Raw genomic sequence first — 14,013 nt, forward strand, 5'->3', positions numbered from 1 at the left:
ATATTTGATTTCTCAGAGCAAAAAAATGTTTTTGTTTTTAGCCATTTTGTTTTTCTTTTTTAGAATGAGGAGACTCCAGCAGCTTCCCCTGCAATAAAGTTTGGCAAAGAACATAACAAAATAAAAATCAGCATGCCCTGGCTGGGAAACACATGAGGAAGTGAGATGTAAGAGTAGATGTTCTAATTTTTGGTAGCAAAAAAAAAAATAACGTTCAGTGCTAAAGCTTGCAAAACTCTTCTGAGGCCTACGTGGAAGAGGAGGGCGAGGAGAGTTTCAGTAATAATCTGAAATTGATATTTGGGTTTATTAGCGGGATCAAGAACAGAGTTAGAAAGATATACAGATTTAGCCAGGTAACATTTCTTTTTTATACACTTGACTAAGCCTTGACTCCCTATCAAATTCCAGCAACAATCTAGCATAGGTACCATGCATCAAGGTTACGTCGGAGTAGGCTCTTCGATCTTTAGGGAGGATGCTTTGTTTACACCAATGTTGCTGCATTGGGGGAGGGGTCACTGACAACACAGGCTTCACCAACAGAGCCTAAGAATACAACTAGTTGCTTAATATAGGTACTTTTCTGACAGCAATTGCAGGCAGCTCATTTCACATAGAATGAGCCCGAAGCTCATATCTACCGAAAGCCAAATCAGCAGGCAAAAGCCCAGATAAGTTCTGAGACCTCGTATACAGAAGTATGCAAGACGCCACGAATATCTTTCCTGGCGCTGGTTCATTCCTTTGCTTTGAATTCCGACAATTCATGTCTTTACAGTATTTTTTATATGTATTTTCTTTTTTAGGTCTCCCCTGCCAATGCGCTTGCGCATTCGAGCTGGCGAGAGATATAGGGGCTTATCCAGAGTTTAACCAAAGTGGCGATTTGATGTAGTGCACGTGCGCTTTTAGGTCAATGCGCAAGCGCAATGAGTTAAAATGCGCGTGCACAGCATCAAATCGCCAGCCATCTGTTCCCCAGCTTGGTGCCGCCAGCAGCTCTTCCCGCTCCGCCCCCTGCTGCATCAAAGGCTTTCACGGCCGGCCGTGCTTTCAGTTTCACGGCCGCCAGGCCGTGTCTCCTTTTCTTTTAACTTTCCGAGTTATTCTTGCCACTCGAAAAAGGCAGATTGTATTTTCACTTTTGTGGAAAATTGGACTTTAATTAGTTGCTGTGTCTGTCGTGTCTGCCGTACCTTCACTTTCACGGCCGCTATTATGCTTAGCTCCAGAAGCCTTTTAAATTAATTCCTGCACCTCAACCATTGCTAGTGACCTGTCTCTCTCATCATCTTTTGTTTACTCTCTTGAATCTCGTCTATCTCGCCTTTCCAGAAATGTACTGTCCCGATTCTAATGTCGGAAACATCTTTTTAGTACAGCTGCTTGTGAATTCTGCATTTTTAACATCCGTGCAAGGTGCTTTAAGACTCTGCATTTTAGTATAACTAGTCGTCTTTGACCAATTTCTTGTTTTTAGAACGTATTTATAGTAATTAAATACCCTTATGCTCAGCTCTGGAAGCTTTAGACTAACAACAGTAACTCCATTAGTAGATCTGTTGTTACAGTGATTGGAATCTGCTATGTGATTGGTTATCCAGGGCACAGTCTGATTTTTAGCATTTAATGTAAATTCACCGCAAAACGTCTTACTACTAGACAGCCCTCCCACAAGCTTCTCCCAGCGTGCGCTCTGCCTCAGGCTTTTTTTTCTCCTCCCCTAATTATTCACTGCCACGGCCGGCCGTACTTTCACGGCCGCTATTATGCTTAGCTCCAGAAGCCTTTTAAATTAATTCCTGCACCTCAACCATCGCTAGTGACCTGTCTCTTTCATCATCTTTTGTTTACTCTCTTGAATCTCGTCTATCTCGCCTTTCCAGAAATTTACTGTCCAGATTCTAATGTCGGAAACATCTTTTTAGTACAGCTGCTTGTGAATGCTGCATTTTTAACATCCGTGCAAGGCACTTTAAGACTCTGCGTTTTAGTATATCTATTCGTCTTTGACCAATTTCCTGTTTTTAGAACGTATTTATAGTAATTAAATACCCTTATGCTCTGCTCTGGACGCTTTAGACTAACAACAGTAACTCCGTTAGTAGATCTGTTGTTACAGTGATTGGAATCTGCTATGTGATTGGTTATCCAGTGGGGCACAGTCTGATTTTTAGAACTGGCCGTATGTACACGGCGACACTGCTTCTTATGTATTTGATTGTATTCTTTTTTATGCTGCTGTCACTTTAGCAGACTTGATAAAGTATTGTTATGTCAAATTCCGTCCACTTCCAGAAGCTTCCTGCTGTCTGTGCACCTGTGAGGCAAGATCTCCATTGCTAAGTGGATGTGCACAGGAATAATTTCTTATTTGGAACAACGTGTTGGGATTAAAGGGACACACTGAACTTTTAACCAGGAGCACCAAGGACGTCACTTCCACCTCTCATTTCCTTCCACCTCCCTCTACTGCCACATGGCCAGAGTGTTCCTGATCTGAAGAGTGCCGTCTGCTCACTGTTCCAAAAACGTCATTTCACCACTATCCATGCGGTCAAGTGTGTTAAGGCGGCCAGAACAGTAAATAGTATTGAAAACCAGGCGTGCGCTTGGCCTCACTCACACTCCATAAGCTTTCCCTCCCACTCGCTCCCCCCCCCCCAGGCTCTTGAAGTACGGCGCGCCACTGGTCATAAACAGGACCATCTGCTCATTCCTTAGCCCTTCTCGCAACCCCTCCCCCTTTCATGTTCTCACCCATCCACCTTCTCTCCCGGAGCCCGCTGCTATTGGCTTTGGATGACCCGACTGACTTACAAGCGCCCCGGGGACACACCCAGCAGATCACCTATGCGTGCATTTCAAAGGGCTTCTATCAAGGGACAGCAGTCCTTCATGGGCCCCACCATTTGGCCGAACATTCACAAACGTGCACTTCAAGATTTCATGCTGCTGAGGTCGATTACATGCTACTGTGACCAGGGATCCCACTTTTTCACGATCTAGGCCACTTTTTCACTTGGTGTATGGTCTATTTCAGGGACATCTTAACTCCAGTCCACTGTTTGACAGAGGGGCAATTACATAATGTTGGAAGTGTTGCTTCCTTAAAGTGGAGTAATGAGTCTGTGATTTTTTTTAAATTATGCATCAAGCTCCTAAACCAAACGTGCCTTCCTGGTATTTCATAGTGCTGGAGTCGATAACATGTTCTCACTCTCTCCTCTATCCCTCTCCCTGCTCTCCTCTCTCTCACTCCACTCCCTCCTTCCCTCTCTCTCCCCTCACTCTCTCCCTCTCCCTCTCTCCGTCAACCTCTCTCCCTTTCCCTCACTTTCCTCTCTCCTCTCTCTCTCCTCTCTTTACCTTCCCCCTGCTCTCCTTTTTCTCCCCATCTCCCCCTCTGCTTGCTCTCCTCTCTCTCCCTCCCTCTGCTCTCTCTCCCTCCCTCCCCTCTCTCTCCCCTCCGTCCTTCGCTCTCGTCCTCCCCTCTCTTCTTACCCTCTCTCCCTTTCCCTCTACCCTCTCTCCCTTTCCCTCTCTCCCCTCTCTTCCCTCTCCGCCTCTCTCCCCGTCTCCGTCTCTCTCTCCCCCCTCTCTCTCCCTCTCCTCTCTCCCTCTTTACCCTCTCCCTGCTCTCCTTTTTCTCCCTCTCAGCACCATCACAGCATCACTCAGCACACCACAGCATCACTCAGCGCCACCACAGCATCACTCAGCGCCACCACAGCATCACTCAGCGCCACCACAGCATCACTCAGCGCCACCACAGCATCACTCAGCGCCACCACAGCATCACTCAGCGCCACCACAGCATCACTCAGCGCCACCACAGCATCACTCAGCGCCACCACAGCATCACTCAGCGCCACCACAGCATCACTCAGCGCCACCACAGCATCACTCAGAGCCACCACAGCATCACTCAGAGCCACCACAGCATCACTCAGCGCCACCACAGCATCACTCAGCGCAACCACAGCATCACTCAGCGCAACCACAGCATCACTCAGCGCAACCACAGCATCACTCAGCGCAACCACAGCATCACTCAGCGCAACCACAGCATCACTCAGCGCAACCACAGCATCACTCAGCGCAACCACAGCATCACTCAGCGCAACCACAGCATCACTGGTTCAAATATGTTCTTTCAATGTTTCAAGCTGTTGTCAAGCTTTCAAGCTTCATTACAAATCACAAAAAGATGTTAATATTTCACTTCTGTTCTTGGATTTTCGTCACAATAAAAAACACTGAACATAATCTTCACAAAAGGTTAAGCTATTGACATTACAAATTAAATAAATTATTTAAGTATTAATTATTTTTAAAAAATTAAAAGCCATTGTTATTTGTAATATCAGTACATCTAAGTCACGTAAATACAAAACATGTTGCATTACAAATGCTATAGGTGTCATATTTGCGAAAGTTATAACTATTGGCATTGTAAATGACAAAGCTATTAACTTAGCTATTTTAAAAAACACATACATTAAAAAAAGTAATTTATAAGACCAATAGCTCAAACTTTCCTAATGCGAGACCTATTGCATTTCCAATGCATGTTTTTATGTATGTTGGAAGCAAGCTAGATATCTTAATGGTGCTTTAAGAGCAGTCCAAACTCCTGTTCTTTGAGATCACAGGTCCTATAGCACTATTAAAGTTGGACGAGGAGGCCCTGTCAGACAGCATGGTACAAGTGAGTGAGTGGGTGATTTTGTTTTTATTTAACTGGTGCTGCCATTATGTGCTAATGTGAAGTGGCACCCGTTTTGAACGCATAGCACTTGTGCGAATTAAAATGCAAGATTAGCCACACATTTCTTTAAAAACGTACACGACCAGGTAAAGGAGTCACCACAGGCAATTTTGGCAACGGATTTGCCCCCTCACCCCTCCCCTAGTGTGGATCTTCTAGTGCGATGTTTATTTACCATGGCATAACTAATGTTTGCGTTTCGTTACAAAGACCAGCGATCACAACCAAAGTCCCACTCCGTGGATTTGGCCAGTTAACATAATAGATGCAGTCATTGTAAAAGAAGATAGCCTAAATGTATGGTTACGAAAAGGGTATAGCATCGATATACCGATGACGAGGCGCCTAAGCGGTTTACTTAGGGTACCACCCTACTCCTTGCATAAGCTCCGGTTTACAAGGGGCTTGGTGCTATTGGTGCTATTGGTGTTCTAGGGCAAAATAGCTCATTACCTGAAACTCCAGAGTGCACTTGGTGCCCTGAGCGATATCTTCGTAGAAGCACTGCTTGGCGTTGTCAGGCAGCTCAAACGTGATCTCCGAGGCAACAGCGTATCCCAGAAAAAGAAGGAAAGAGCAAACGAATCTCCATATGGGCGCGATCCTCAACAGCATCATAGTTACCACGTTTAATGCCTTGATATGAAGAGCTGGGAAAGGAAAAGCCAGCTGTTGTAAAGAGAGTATCTAAATCAAAAGTCACTTGACATTAGTTGAACAAAAATATGAACAGTATACAAATAGAGCTCAAATTAATCTATCGGCTTTTTCATCAATGGTCTCACAAGAATATGTATACTCCAACACACAATTAATAATAACCTTCAACACACGGTGCATTTTAAAGATAAATTGGTTTGCCAACCGCGCTGTTGTATTCAAACACTAGTACAATAGACAGCCACAAAATATTACAATAAAGATAAGACACAGACAAGGAAAACAGAGGCGCACAAAGGCAGCCTACCCAATAAATGTATCCATAAAGAAAATTGGGTGTGTAGGGGGGGGGGTCGATGACGCTCTTCTAGGGGAGAATCAGTGACAAGAGGGAGGACTAAACAGCAGGATGACTGAGAGAAGGGATGCATGATTTGGTGTTCAAAGCGAGCATAACTAAAGTAGTGGGGGCAGGTTTATGTGGTAAGAGATGGTGGTATATGGGTATTGCCTCACCCCTTGCAGCGGTACCCCGGGCGCTGATACCAGCAGATGAGACGGGAGACGGGAGCCGGAAAGCGGAAGGCTTCCGGAAGCGCTAAACAGGTTCCTGTATACGTGGATTTTTAGTGCACAAGTGGAGTTTCTGTCACTGACGTAGAAATGAGACTATAAAAGAAGCCCCGACGCCCTCCATGTTAGAGTCAGGCTCGATCGTCATGTGTTTCGTGAACGCTTGCATCGCGGATGTAGAAGAGAAAGTGGGACGTACCTCAGTGTAAAACGGACACTTCAAGGTGCCATACGTGTTATTGCATACATTGCCCACGACAGGACAGCCTGAGTGCCTGTGTAGATTGGCAGCCATCTTAGATTGGTAGTGCTTATCATACCTTACTTCATGCAAGACCGTATGAAAACATTACCTATTATATATATATATTTTTAACTAACAGCTTGTGTTTTGGGCTTTGTTGGTATCCAGAATATACACACCTGAACATTCAAGAGGGCGTGGCTTAACGGCTAGAGTGGCTGACTAAAACTGGGGAAGACTCAACCATCCTGTTATTCTGTGTAAATCACTTGATCTCCCCGTGCCTTAAAAACAAGCATTTGCAATGCAATAGGTCTCGCATTAGGAAAGTGTGAGCTATTGGTATTGTAAATGACAATTTTTTTTAAATGTGTTGGCTTTGAAAATATAAAAATTAATAGCATTGTTATTCACAAAGCCAATAGCTTACACTTTCCTAATGCGAGTCCTATTGGCTATGGCAATGCTTATTGGTAGCAAGCAAGGACAGTGCTGTTGTGGTGCTGAGTGATGATGTGGTTGGGCTGAGTGATGTGGTGGTGTATTAGAGTGATGTGGTGATGTATTACAGTGATGTGGTGGTGTATTAAACACTCAGTACTGATTGCTAGTGGGAGTGTTGGTGTGAGAGTCCTGAGGCGGAAGCCAGGACTGTGGATGGTAACTTCGCGACTGCTGCCCTGTTTACCACATTTTGCTCGTTCTAACTAATTTTTATTTGTTGCTCTTAAATTTTAAAATCTGGTTGCTGATTTTAAAGACTTGCTGCTATTTCATGCCTATTGCACTTTAAAGCTTATTTGCACTCACCGGAGACATCTCCCCTCGTGGGTACCGCCATATTGGGTGAGGAGCCGGCCGAGCAGTCTAGTGCTCCGCCCCTCCCGCCCTTTCCTCCATAAAATGGCGCCCCTTACAAGGAAGCGCAGCGGGCGCGCCGGCGGCGCGCCGAAGGCTTGCCAAAGGCGAGCCCGTCTGCGCCCGTCTGCGCCCGTCCGCGCCCGTCCGCGCCGGACCCACGCCCAGGGCCACCCCCCCTGCTTCGTCTGATACGGATTACCGTCCAAGATATACCTACGACAGAGAGGCGCTCTGGGCCATAAAAACCAGCACCTCGACTAAGGGATGTACAGTCAGGGAACCGGGGACCCATGTTCCTCATATCCACCCTTTATGTGCCAACTGTTTAGAACCCCTGCCCAAACTACTCTGGCAACCCATAGCCCCTCAAAGAAATCACAAGAAAGAGCCAAGGAGGAAGGACCACCCCATGGTAAATTGCCTCCTTCTCAATGCGAGGTCATTAGTCAAACACAGCACTGAGATAGCAGAGCTGATTGTGGACGCGGATGTTAAAATAGCATTTATCACCGAGTCCTGGACTGACGCGGCCTCAGGCCCAGACATAGTCCAGGCCACCCCCCGGACTTTATTTGCGTCACACAAAATCTAGACAGGAGGAAAGGAGGTGGCCTAGCCATTATTTATCATAATGCTATTAGAGGGTCCTTCCAAACGGGACCTACAGGCCTCGAGGAGTCACTGCTATTTAACCTCACCCTGTCCGATCATCAATCCCTCAATGGCTGTCTGGTATACAGACCCCCAGGCTCTAAAGCCCCCTTTATGCCTGCACTGAGTAAAGTACTCGAAGCAGCAGTCTCTGCTCAAACTTTCACGCTGCTGGGCGATTTTAATTATCATCTAGAATGTGATTCAGACACAGATACCCGGAATCTGATCGACCTATTACAGGGGGTAGACTTGACACAACAGGTGTGTGGTCCAACACACAAGGCAGGACACACTCTAGACGGGATTTTTTCCAACCATCCCAACCTGAACGTTTCATCAATCCTGCCGGTCCCTTGGTCCGATCACTCAGCAATTCACTTTAAGGTCTCTTTAACTACACCCTTGAAACAATCTAGTTCCAGAAACGCCCCCATAAAGGTCAGAAAATGGAATTCCATTAATAGTGAAACGCTGGAGGAAGTTCTAACAAACTCCCTGGAACCTCTGGCTGATAACGTGGAAGAATCCGCCACGGCCTATACAAACTGGATAGATCGCGCCTGTCTACTCCTGGCCCCCCCTAAAACTACCTGCTCCACAAGGGCAATTCCAGCCGCCCCCTGGTTTTCGGAAGAAATCAGGGACCACAAAACGCGGTGTAAAAAACTCGAGAGAACCTGGCGAATAAACTATAGCGAAACAGACAAAAAAACTCTCAATATGGAACAAAGAGCCTACAAAGAAAGAATTCTTCAGGCAAAAAGGGCCTTTCTTACTAAACAGATTAAAGAAGCCCGGAACACCCCAAAGGAACTATTCCTTACGGTCTCATCCCTGGCAAACCCCAAAACCATGAATATCCCCCCCAGTCTCTCTCTCTGCGAGAACCTCGCCACCTTTTTCAGGGAAAAAGTAGAAAACATCTTCTTTCCCCTAGACAGCTTGATAAAAACCCCTCCTGCTAGGGACGGTCCCGAACCAGACAGCACTCAGGTAAGACTCTCACACTTCCAGCCTATTAGTGAAAAGGAAGTGATGAGCCGTCTACTGAAGATAAAATCTGGCTCCCCACACGACCCATGCCCGGCGGCAATAGCTAAACTAGCCCCCGCCATCTTGGCATCCAATCTCACCCCCCTCCTCAATCAGATGCTGGACAAAGGGGAATACCCCGCTAGATGGAAACGAGCATCCATCCTGCCCCTATTGAAAAAACCCAACCTAGACATCACTGAGATGAACAATTACCGTCCAATAGCATGATTACCCCTTCCCGCTAAAATTATGGAAGGCCATTTAAATACAGTGCCTTCTTAAAGACAGGAGATCTTCTTGACCCCGCTCAACACGGCTTCCGCGCGGAACATAGCACGGAATCCGCCCTGATCAAATCAGTGGAAGACATCAGAAAGGTGATGGACGCAGAAGGCAGAGCCGCCCTGATACTGTTGGATCTCTCCGCGGCCTTTGACACGGTCCACCACAAGCTGTTGGTGGACCAGTTGAGGGCCAGTGGAATTCAGGGAAAGGCATTAAAAATCTTACAATCCTTCCTCTCCAACAGAACTCAATCAGTGGCCCTGGGAGATCTGGAATCACAGGCATTTGTGCTCCCTTGTGGAGTCCCCCAGGGGTCCTCGCTCAGCCCCACCCTTTTTAATGTTTATGTAGCGACACTAGCCCCAGTAATTAGATCCTTCGGCTTCCACTTCACATCATACGCAGACGACACACAAATAGTGGTGTCACTGCTACCAGGCAACACTGAAAGTACAGCGGACAGGTTTAGAGGATGTATGCATGAGGTAGGCTGCTGGATGGCCCAAAACTGTCTTAAACTGAATTCCACAAAGACAGAGGTGGTGCTTTTCGGGTCCAGGGACAACTTCTGGTCACCTAGATGGTGGCCTGACGAATTGGGACCCCCCCCCCCACCGGTGGAAAAAGTGAAAAATCTGGGTATACTGGTGGACAACTCCCTGTCCTTCCTACCACAGATTAATGCGCTATCCTCCTCTACTCACTATATTCTCAAAACAATAAGGAAAGTCCTGCCTTATTTGGAGAGGGAGCATCGGAAAACGGTTGTTACAGGCTTAGTCCTCTCACGCTTGGACTACTGCAACAGCCTGATGTTAAACGCACAGCAGGGAGTACTCAACAAACTCCAGCTACTGCAAAATGCAGCCGCCCGTCTGATCACAGACACTCCCAAATTTGCCTCGATAGCTCAGGACTTAGTAAACCTTCACTGGCTACCAATTCGCAAGAGAATTGTTTTTAAAGCACTCTGCATGGTCTTCAAAGCCCTGCATGATACAGGCCCTAGATGCATGAAACTGCTCTTCCACTGGCATAAACCAGCAAGAACCCTGAGATCTGGGGAGCTGGCGTTGGTAACAGTCCCCAGAGTCAAAAAAGCACGCTGGGGCGGCAGGAGTTTCTCCCTCGGAGCAGCAGAGGCCTGGAACAAACTGCCACTCAACCTCAGACAATCCTCGGACCTTATGGCTTTTAGGGGAGAGCTTAAGACCTGGCTCTTCACCCACTAAGTTCCCTGACACCCTCACTCTCCGGCCCAATCACGCTAGCGCCAGGACACCTCCGGGTAACAGAGCGCTCAACAAATGTGATAATAAATAAATAAATAAATATTAGAGTGATGTGGTGGTGTCCCAGAGTGATGTGGTGGTGTCCCAGAGTGATGTGGTGGTGTCCCCGAGTGAGGTGGTGGTGTCCCCGAGTGATGTGGTGGTGTCCCTGAGTTATGTGGTGGTGTCCCCGAGTGATGTGGTGGTGTCCCTGAGTGGTGCCCCTGAGTGATGTGGTGGTGTCCCCGAGTGATGTGGTGGTGTCCCTGAGTGATGTGGTGGTGTCCCTGAGTAATGTGGTGGTGCCCCTGAGTGATGCGGTGGTGCCCCTGAGTGATGTGGTGGTGTCCCTGAGTGATGTGGTTGTGCCCCTGAGTGATGTGGTCGTGCCCCTGAGTGATGTGGTGGTGTCCCTGAGTGATGTGGTGGTGTCACTGAGTGGTGTGGTGGTGTCCCTGAGTGAGGTGGTGGTGTCCCTGAGTGATGTGGTGGTGCCACTGAGTGATGTGGTGGTGTCCCTGAGTGATGTGGTGGTGTCCCCGAGTGATGTGGTGGTGTCCCCGAGTGCTGTGGTGGTGTCTCTGAGTGATGTGGTGGTGTTCCTGAGTGATGTGGTGGTGTCCCTGAGTGATGTGGTGGTGCCCCTGAGTGATGTGGTGGTGTCCCAGAGTGATGTGATGGTGCCCCTGAGTGATGTGGTTGTGTCCCTGAGGGATGTGGTGGTGCCCCTGAGTGATGTGGTGGTGCCCCTGAGTGATGTGGTGGTGTTCCGGAGTGATGTGGTGGTGTCCGTGAGTGATGTGGTAGTGTCCCTGAGTGATATGGTGGTGCCCCGAGTGATGTGGTAGTGTCCTCGAGTGATGTGGTAGTGTCCCCGAGTGCTGTGGTGGTGTCCCTGAGTGATGTGGTGGTGTTCCTGAGTGATGTGGTGGTGTCCCTGAGTGATGTGGTGGTGTCCCTGAGTGATGTGGTGGTGTCCCTGAGTGATGTGGTGGTGCCCCTGAGTGATGTGGCGGTGCCCCTGAGTGATGTGGTGGTGTCCCAGAGTGATGTGGTGGTGTCCCAGAGTGATGTGGTAGTGTCCCTGAGTGATGTAGTGGTGCCCCTGAGTGATGTGGTGGTATTGCTGAACGCTTCCTCCTGGTCACGTAACTGCAGGCAAGCCGCTTTCTGAGCAAGTTGTCATGGCAACTGATGATTTCTATTACTGCAACGTGTTCTGTTTCACATTATGCCCCTGTCACTTGCTTGGAAATTTCCAGCTAAAATATGTATTTATGAGGAGAAACCTCAAAATCTTCTGCAGGAGGGGAGGGGGAAACAGAGCGGGGCGGAATGGGGGGCAGAGATAAAGAAACTTTGAGGAGGGGGCAGAACTTATGGCGACTTAAGGTAGTGCTGGGGAGGGGGGCAGGGTGCACTGTTTCAAAGCCCCTATGGGCATGGGTTTAACCGGCTCCTGGCGGTATGACCTTCAGAGCTCCAGTATGGCTGCATTTTAGTAATGCACCTCGTTTTCAGTCTTTCCTTTTAAACATCATGGTTTTCCATTTGGTGTTATCCAATTGGTACTGTTCAGCTAAACCAAGACTATGCGTCCCAGCATGCACCACTGTTGTTACGGAAAGCCTAAGACTGGAAATGATGGAGTCTTGATACCAGTTGCCCCAATGAACAAATGGCACCAGGGTCCAGAGGCAAGTCATCCAAACATTTTTGGTTGCTGTAACCATATTTTTCACTCAGTTCTTTATTTCAGTGCTCTTTACATTGTCACCGGTGGTCTATGTAGTGATAGGTGAATGTGCTTCACCTTGAGTCTCATTGTTTTTTCCCCGCTGTCTCTGGACCGAGCTTTCATGGTATGGGTGGGATGGTGCCTGCCGTTGGGTTGAAAAGGGGAATCGTGAGAGAAAGAAGAGATGGTGAGTCAGAGTGAAGGGGAGAGAAAGAGGTGAAGTAAGGGGGAGTGGGTGAGACAAATGTAAGACAGACTGCAGCAAAAAAGACGGCAAAGAAGAGAGAGGTGCAGCTATGGAGGCCGTGGCATCCCAGGAGGTATATAAGTTCGAGTATTTAATAAAAAGCGAGTGAAGGTAGGGGCGAGTGAAGCAAGGAGGAGAAGAACGTGAGAAGTGGTGTACAAAGGGTCAGCGGAAAGAAAGGCAGAGGAAAGAGGAGAAAAGCAGAAAGCAAGGGGGGATATCTAGGGAAGACAGAAAGAGAGCGATTGGAGGGACAGTCATCTCAGAGGGTAGAGAGACACAAAAAAGAACAAGTAAATAAAGGCTCAGGTTGAAATAGATGCAAATCACAACAAAAACATCATCAGTAACGAGCATGACAGAGAGGCAGCGGCAGCGAGACGCGCTCTGTGGAGGGGGAGGGGCGAGCAAGACAGAGGCAGAGCGAGCCAGCGATGCGGAGGGGGCTGGGGAGGGGCAGCTGGGGAGGGCCTAGACATGGTGTGGGAGGAGGGGGCTGGAGACGCGAGACACAGCCAGACCAACGCGAGATCAGGGAAAGACACTGTATAGGGAGGAAAGGGCATTCCTTTGAAGTCTGATGCGGCGGGCGGGGGAGCGGCAGCCTTTGAAGTATGATGGGGGGGAGCGGGGGAGCGGGGAAGTGGCAGCTTTGAAGTCTGATGCGAGGCACAGCCAAATGGTGGTTTGGACACGCCTGTCTCACATGAACTGTGGCTAATCCGCAGTTTTGGTAGAGTTTTCGGACCGCTTACTAGAATCTCGACAAACAAGCACTGCTAAAGCAATGCTTTAGGTCGAGACCTAAAAAGGTAAAACACAACACTCCATTCCACTCAAAACACTAAATAAAGATGTATAAAATTTTACGACTCCATTCTTTCTCAAAACACTAAATAAATATGGAGAAATAGCAATAAGCTGGACAGAGAATATAGTCGTATAAATGCCGATGGAAATGTAAAAAAAAAAATCATAAACCTTTGAGCCCTAATTACAAACTCGCTAGTCCCTCCTTCGTTTTCATATACATACTTATCCCTGTATTTTTTCCGTCAGGCTAGGTTATGTCGTATGAAGCTCATAGTCCTTCCTTTGTTTTGGTATTTTTCCCATACGACGAGTATAGAGCCTCTTGCTCAATCGGGTTTGGGAAATGCCAGTCACCGCAGGGCTTCCCAAATCAGATAGAGATTTCGAAGGGGGCCTCTCAGGAATGCCGCTTACGTGGGAACACGAAACCTACTGTGAACGGTCAACATAGAGCGAAACTCAGAATGCGCCGCAAGGGACCTCGCTAACGGGCGTGCCCAGGTAACCACTGAAGCAGTAGGTAATTTTACACTCCCACCCCCTTTTGAATGGAACGCGCGCGCTGCATGCGCACCGACGGTGTTTGAATAAGCAGGACCTTCGTCTGGTCCGTTGATAGAAGTGACGTCGCTGGTCATTCCTGTTGCCAAGCATGCTCCTCTGTCCCATATCGCCCAATGTTGTGTGAAATCTGTGCTTTCCTTTTACAGGGCGTACAATACAGTTTAGGTTCGTTGAATAAATGATTACGCACTGCAGCTTCCGGCGCGTGCTGATTTCAGCTCAAAGTACGTTCTCCGGTTTGTCAGTAAAAGGAGCGCAGTTTCAGCACAACCCATCCTCCTGTTTCTAATGTGA

At 47.9% G+C, this 14,013-nt stretch overlaps 1 protein-coding gene across 1 annotated transcript in view; it reads right to left on the reverse strand.

The window, feature by feature from the left end:
• Positions 1-6,200, reverse strand: part of TMED7 (transmembrane p24 trafficking protein 7) — a 68,595-nt gene extending 62,395 nt beyond the window's left edge. The window contains exons 1-2 of the mRNA XM_078675538.1: positions 5,951-6,200; positions 5,228-5,424 (exon numbers count right to left, since the gene is read on the reverse strand). Coding sequence (XP_078531664.1) covers positions 5,228-5,392 — 165 coding nt within the window. The 5' untranslated portion in view covers positions 5,393-5,424; positions 5,951-6,200. The remainder of the gene's footprint in view (positions 1-5,227; positions 5,425-5,950) is intronic.
• Positions 6,201-14,013: the final 7,813 nt, after the last annotated feature.

This window comes from Lissotriton helveticus, chromosome 2_1 (assembly GCF_964261635.1).
Source record: "Lissotriton helveticus chromosome 2_1, aLisHel1.1, whole genome shotgun sequence".
Taxonomy (NCBI): domain Eukaryota; kingdom Metazoa; phylum Chordata; class Amphibia; order Caudata; family Salamandridae; genus Lissotriton; species Lissotriton helveticus.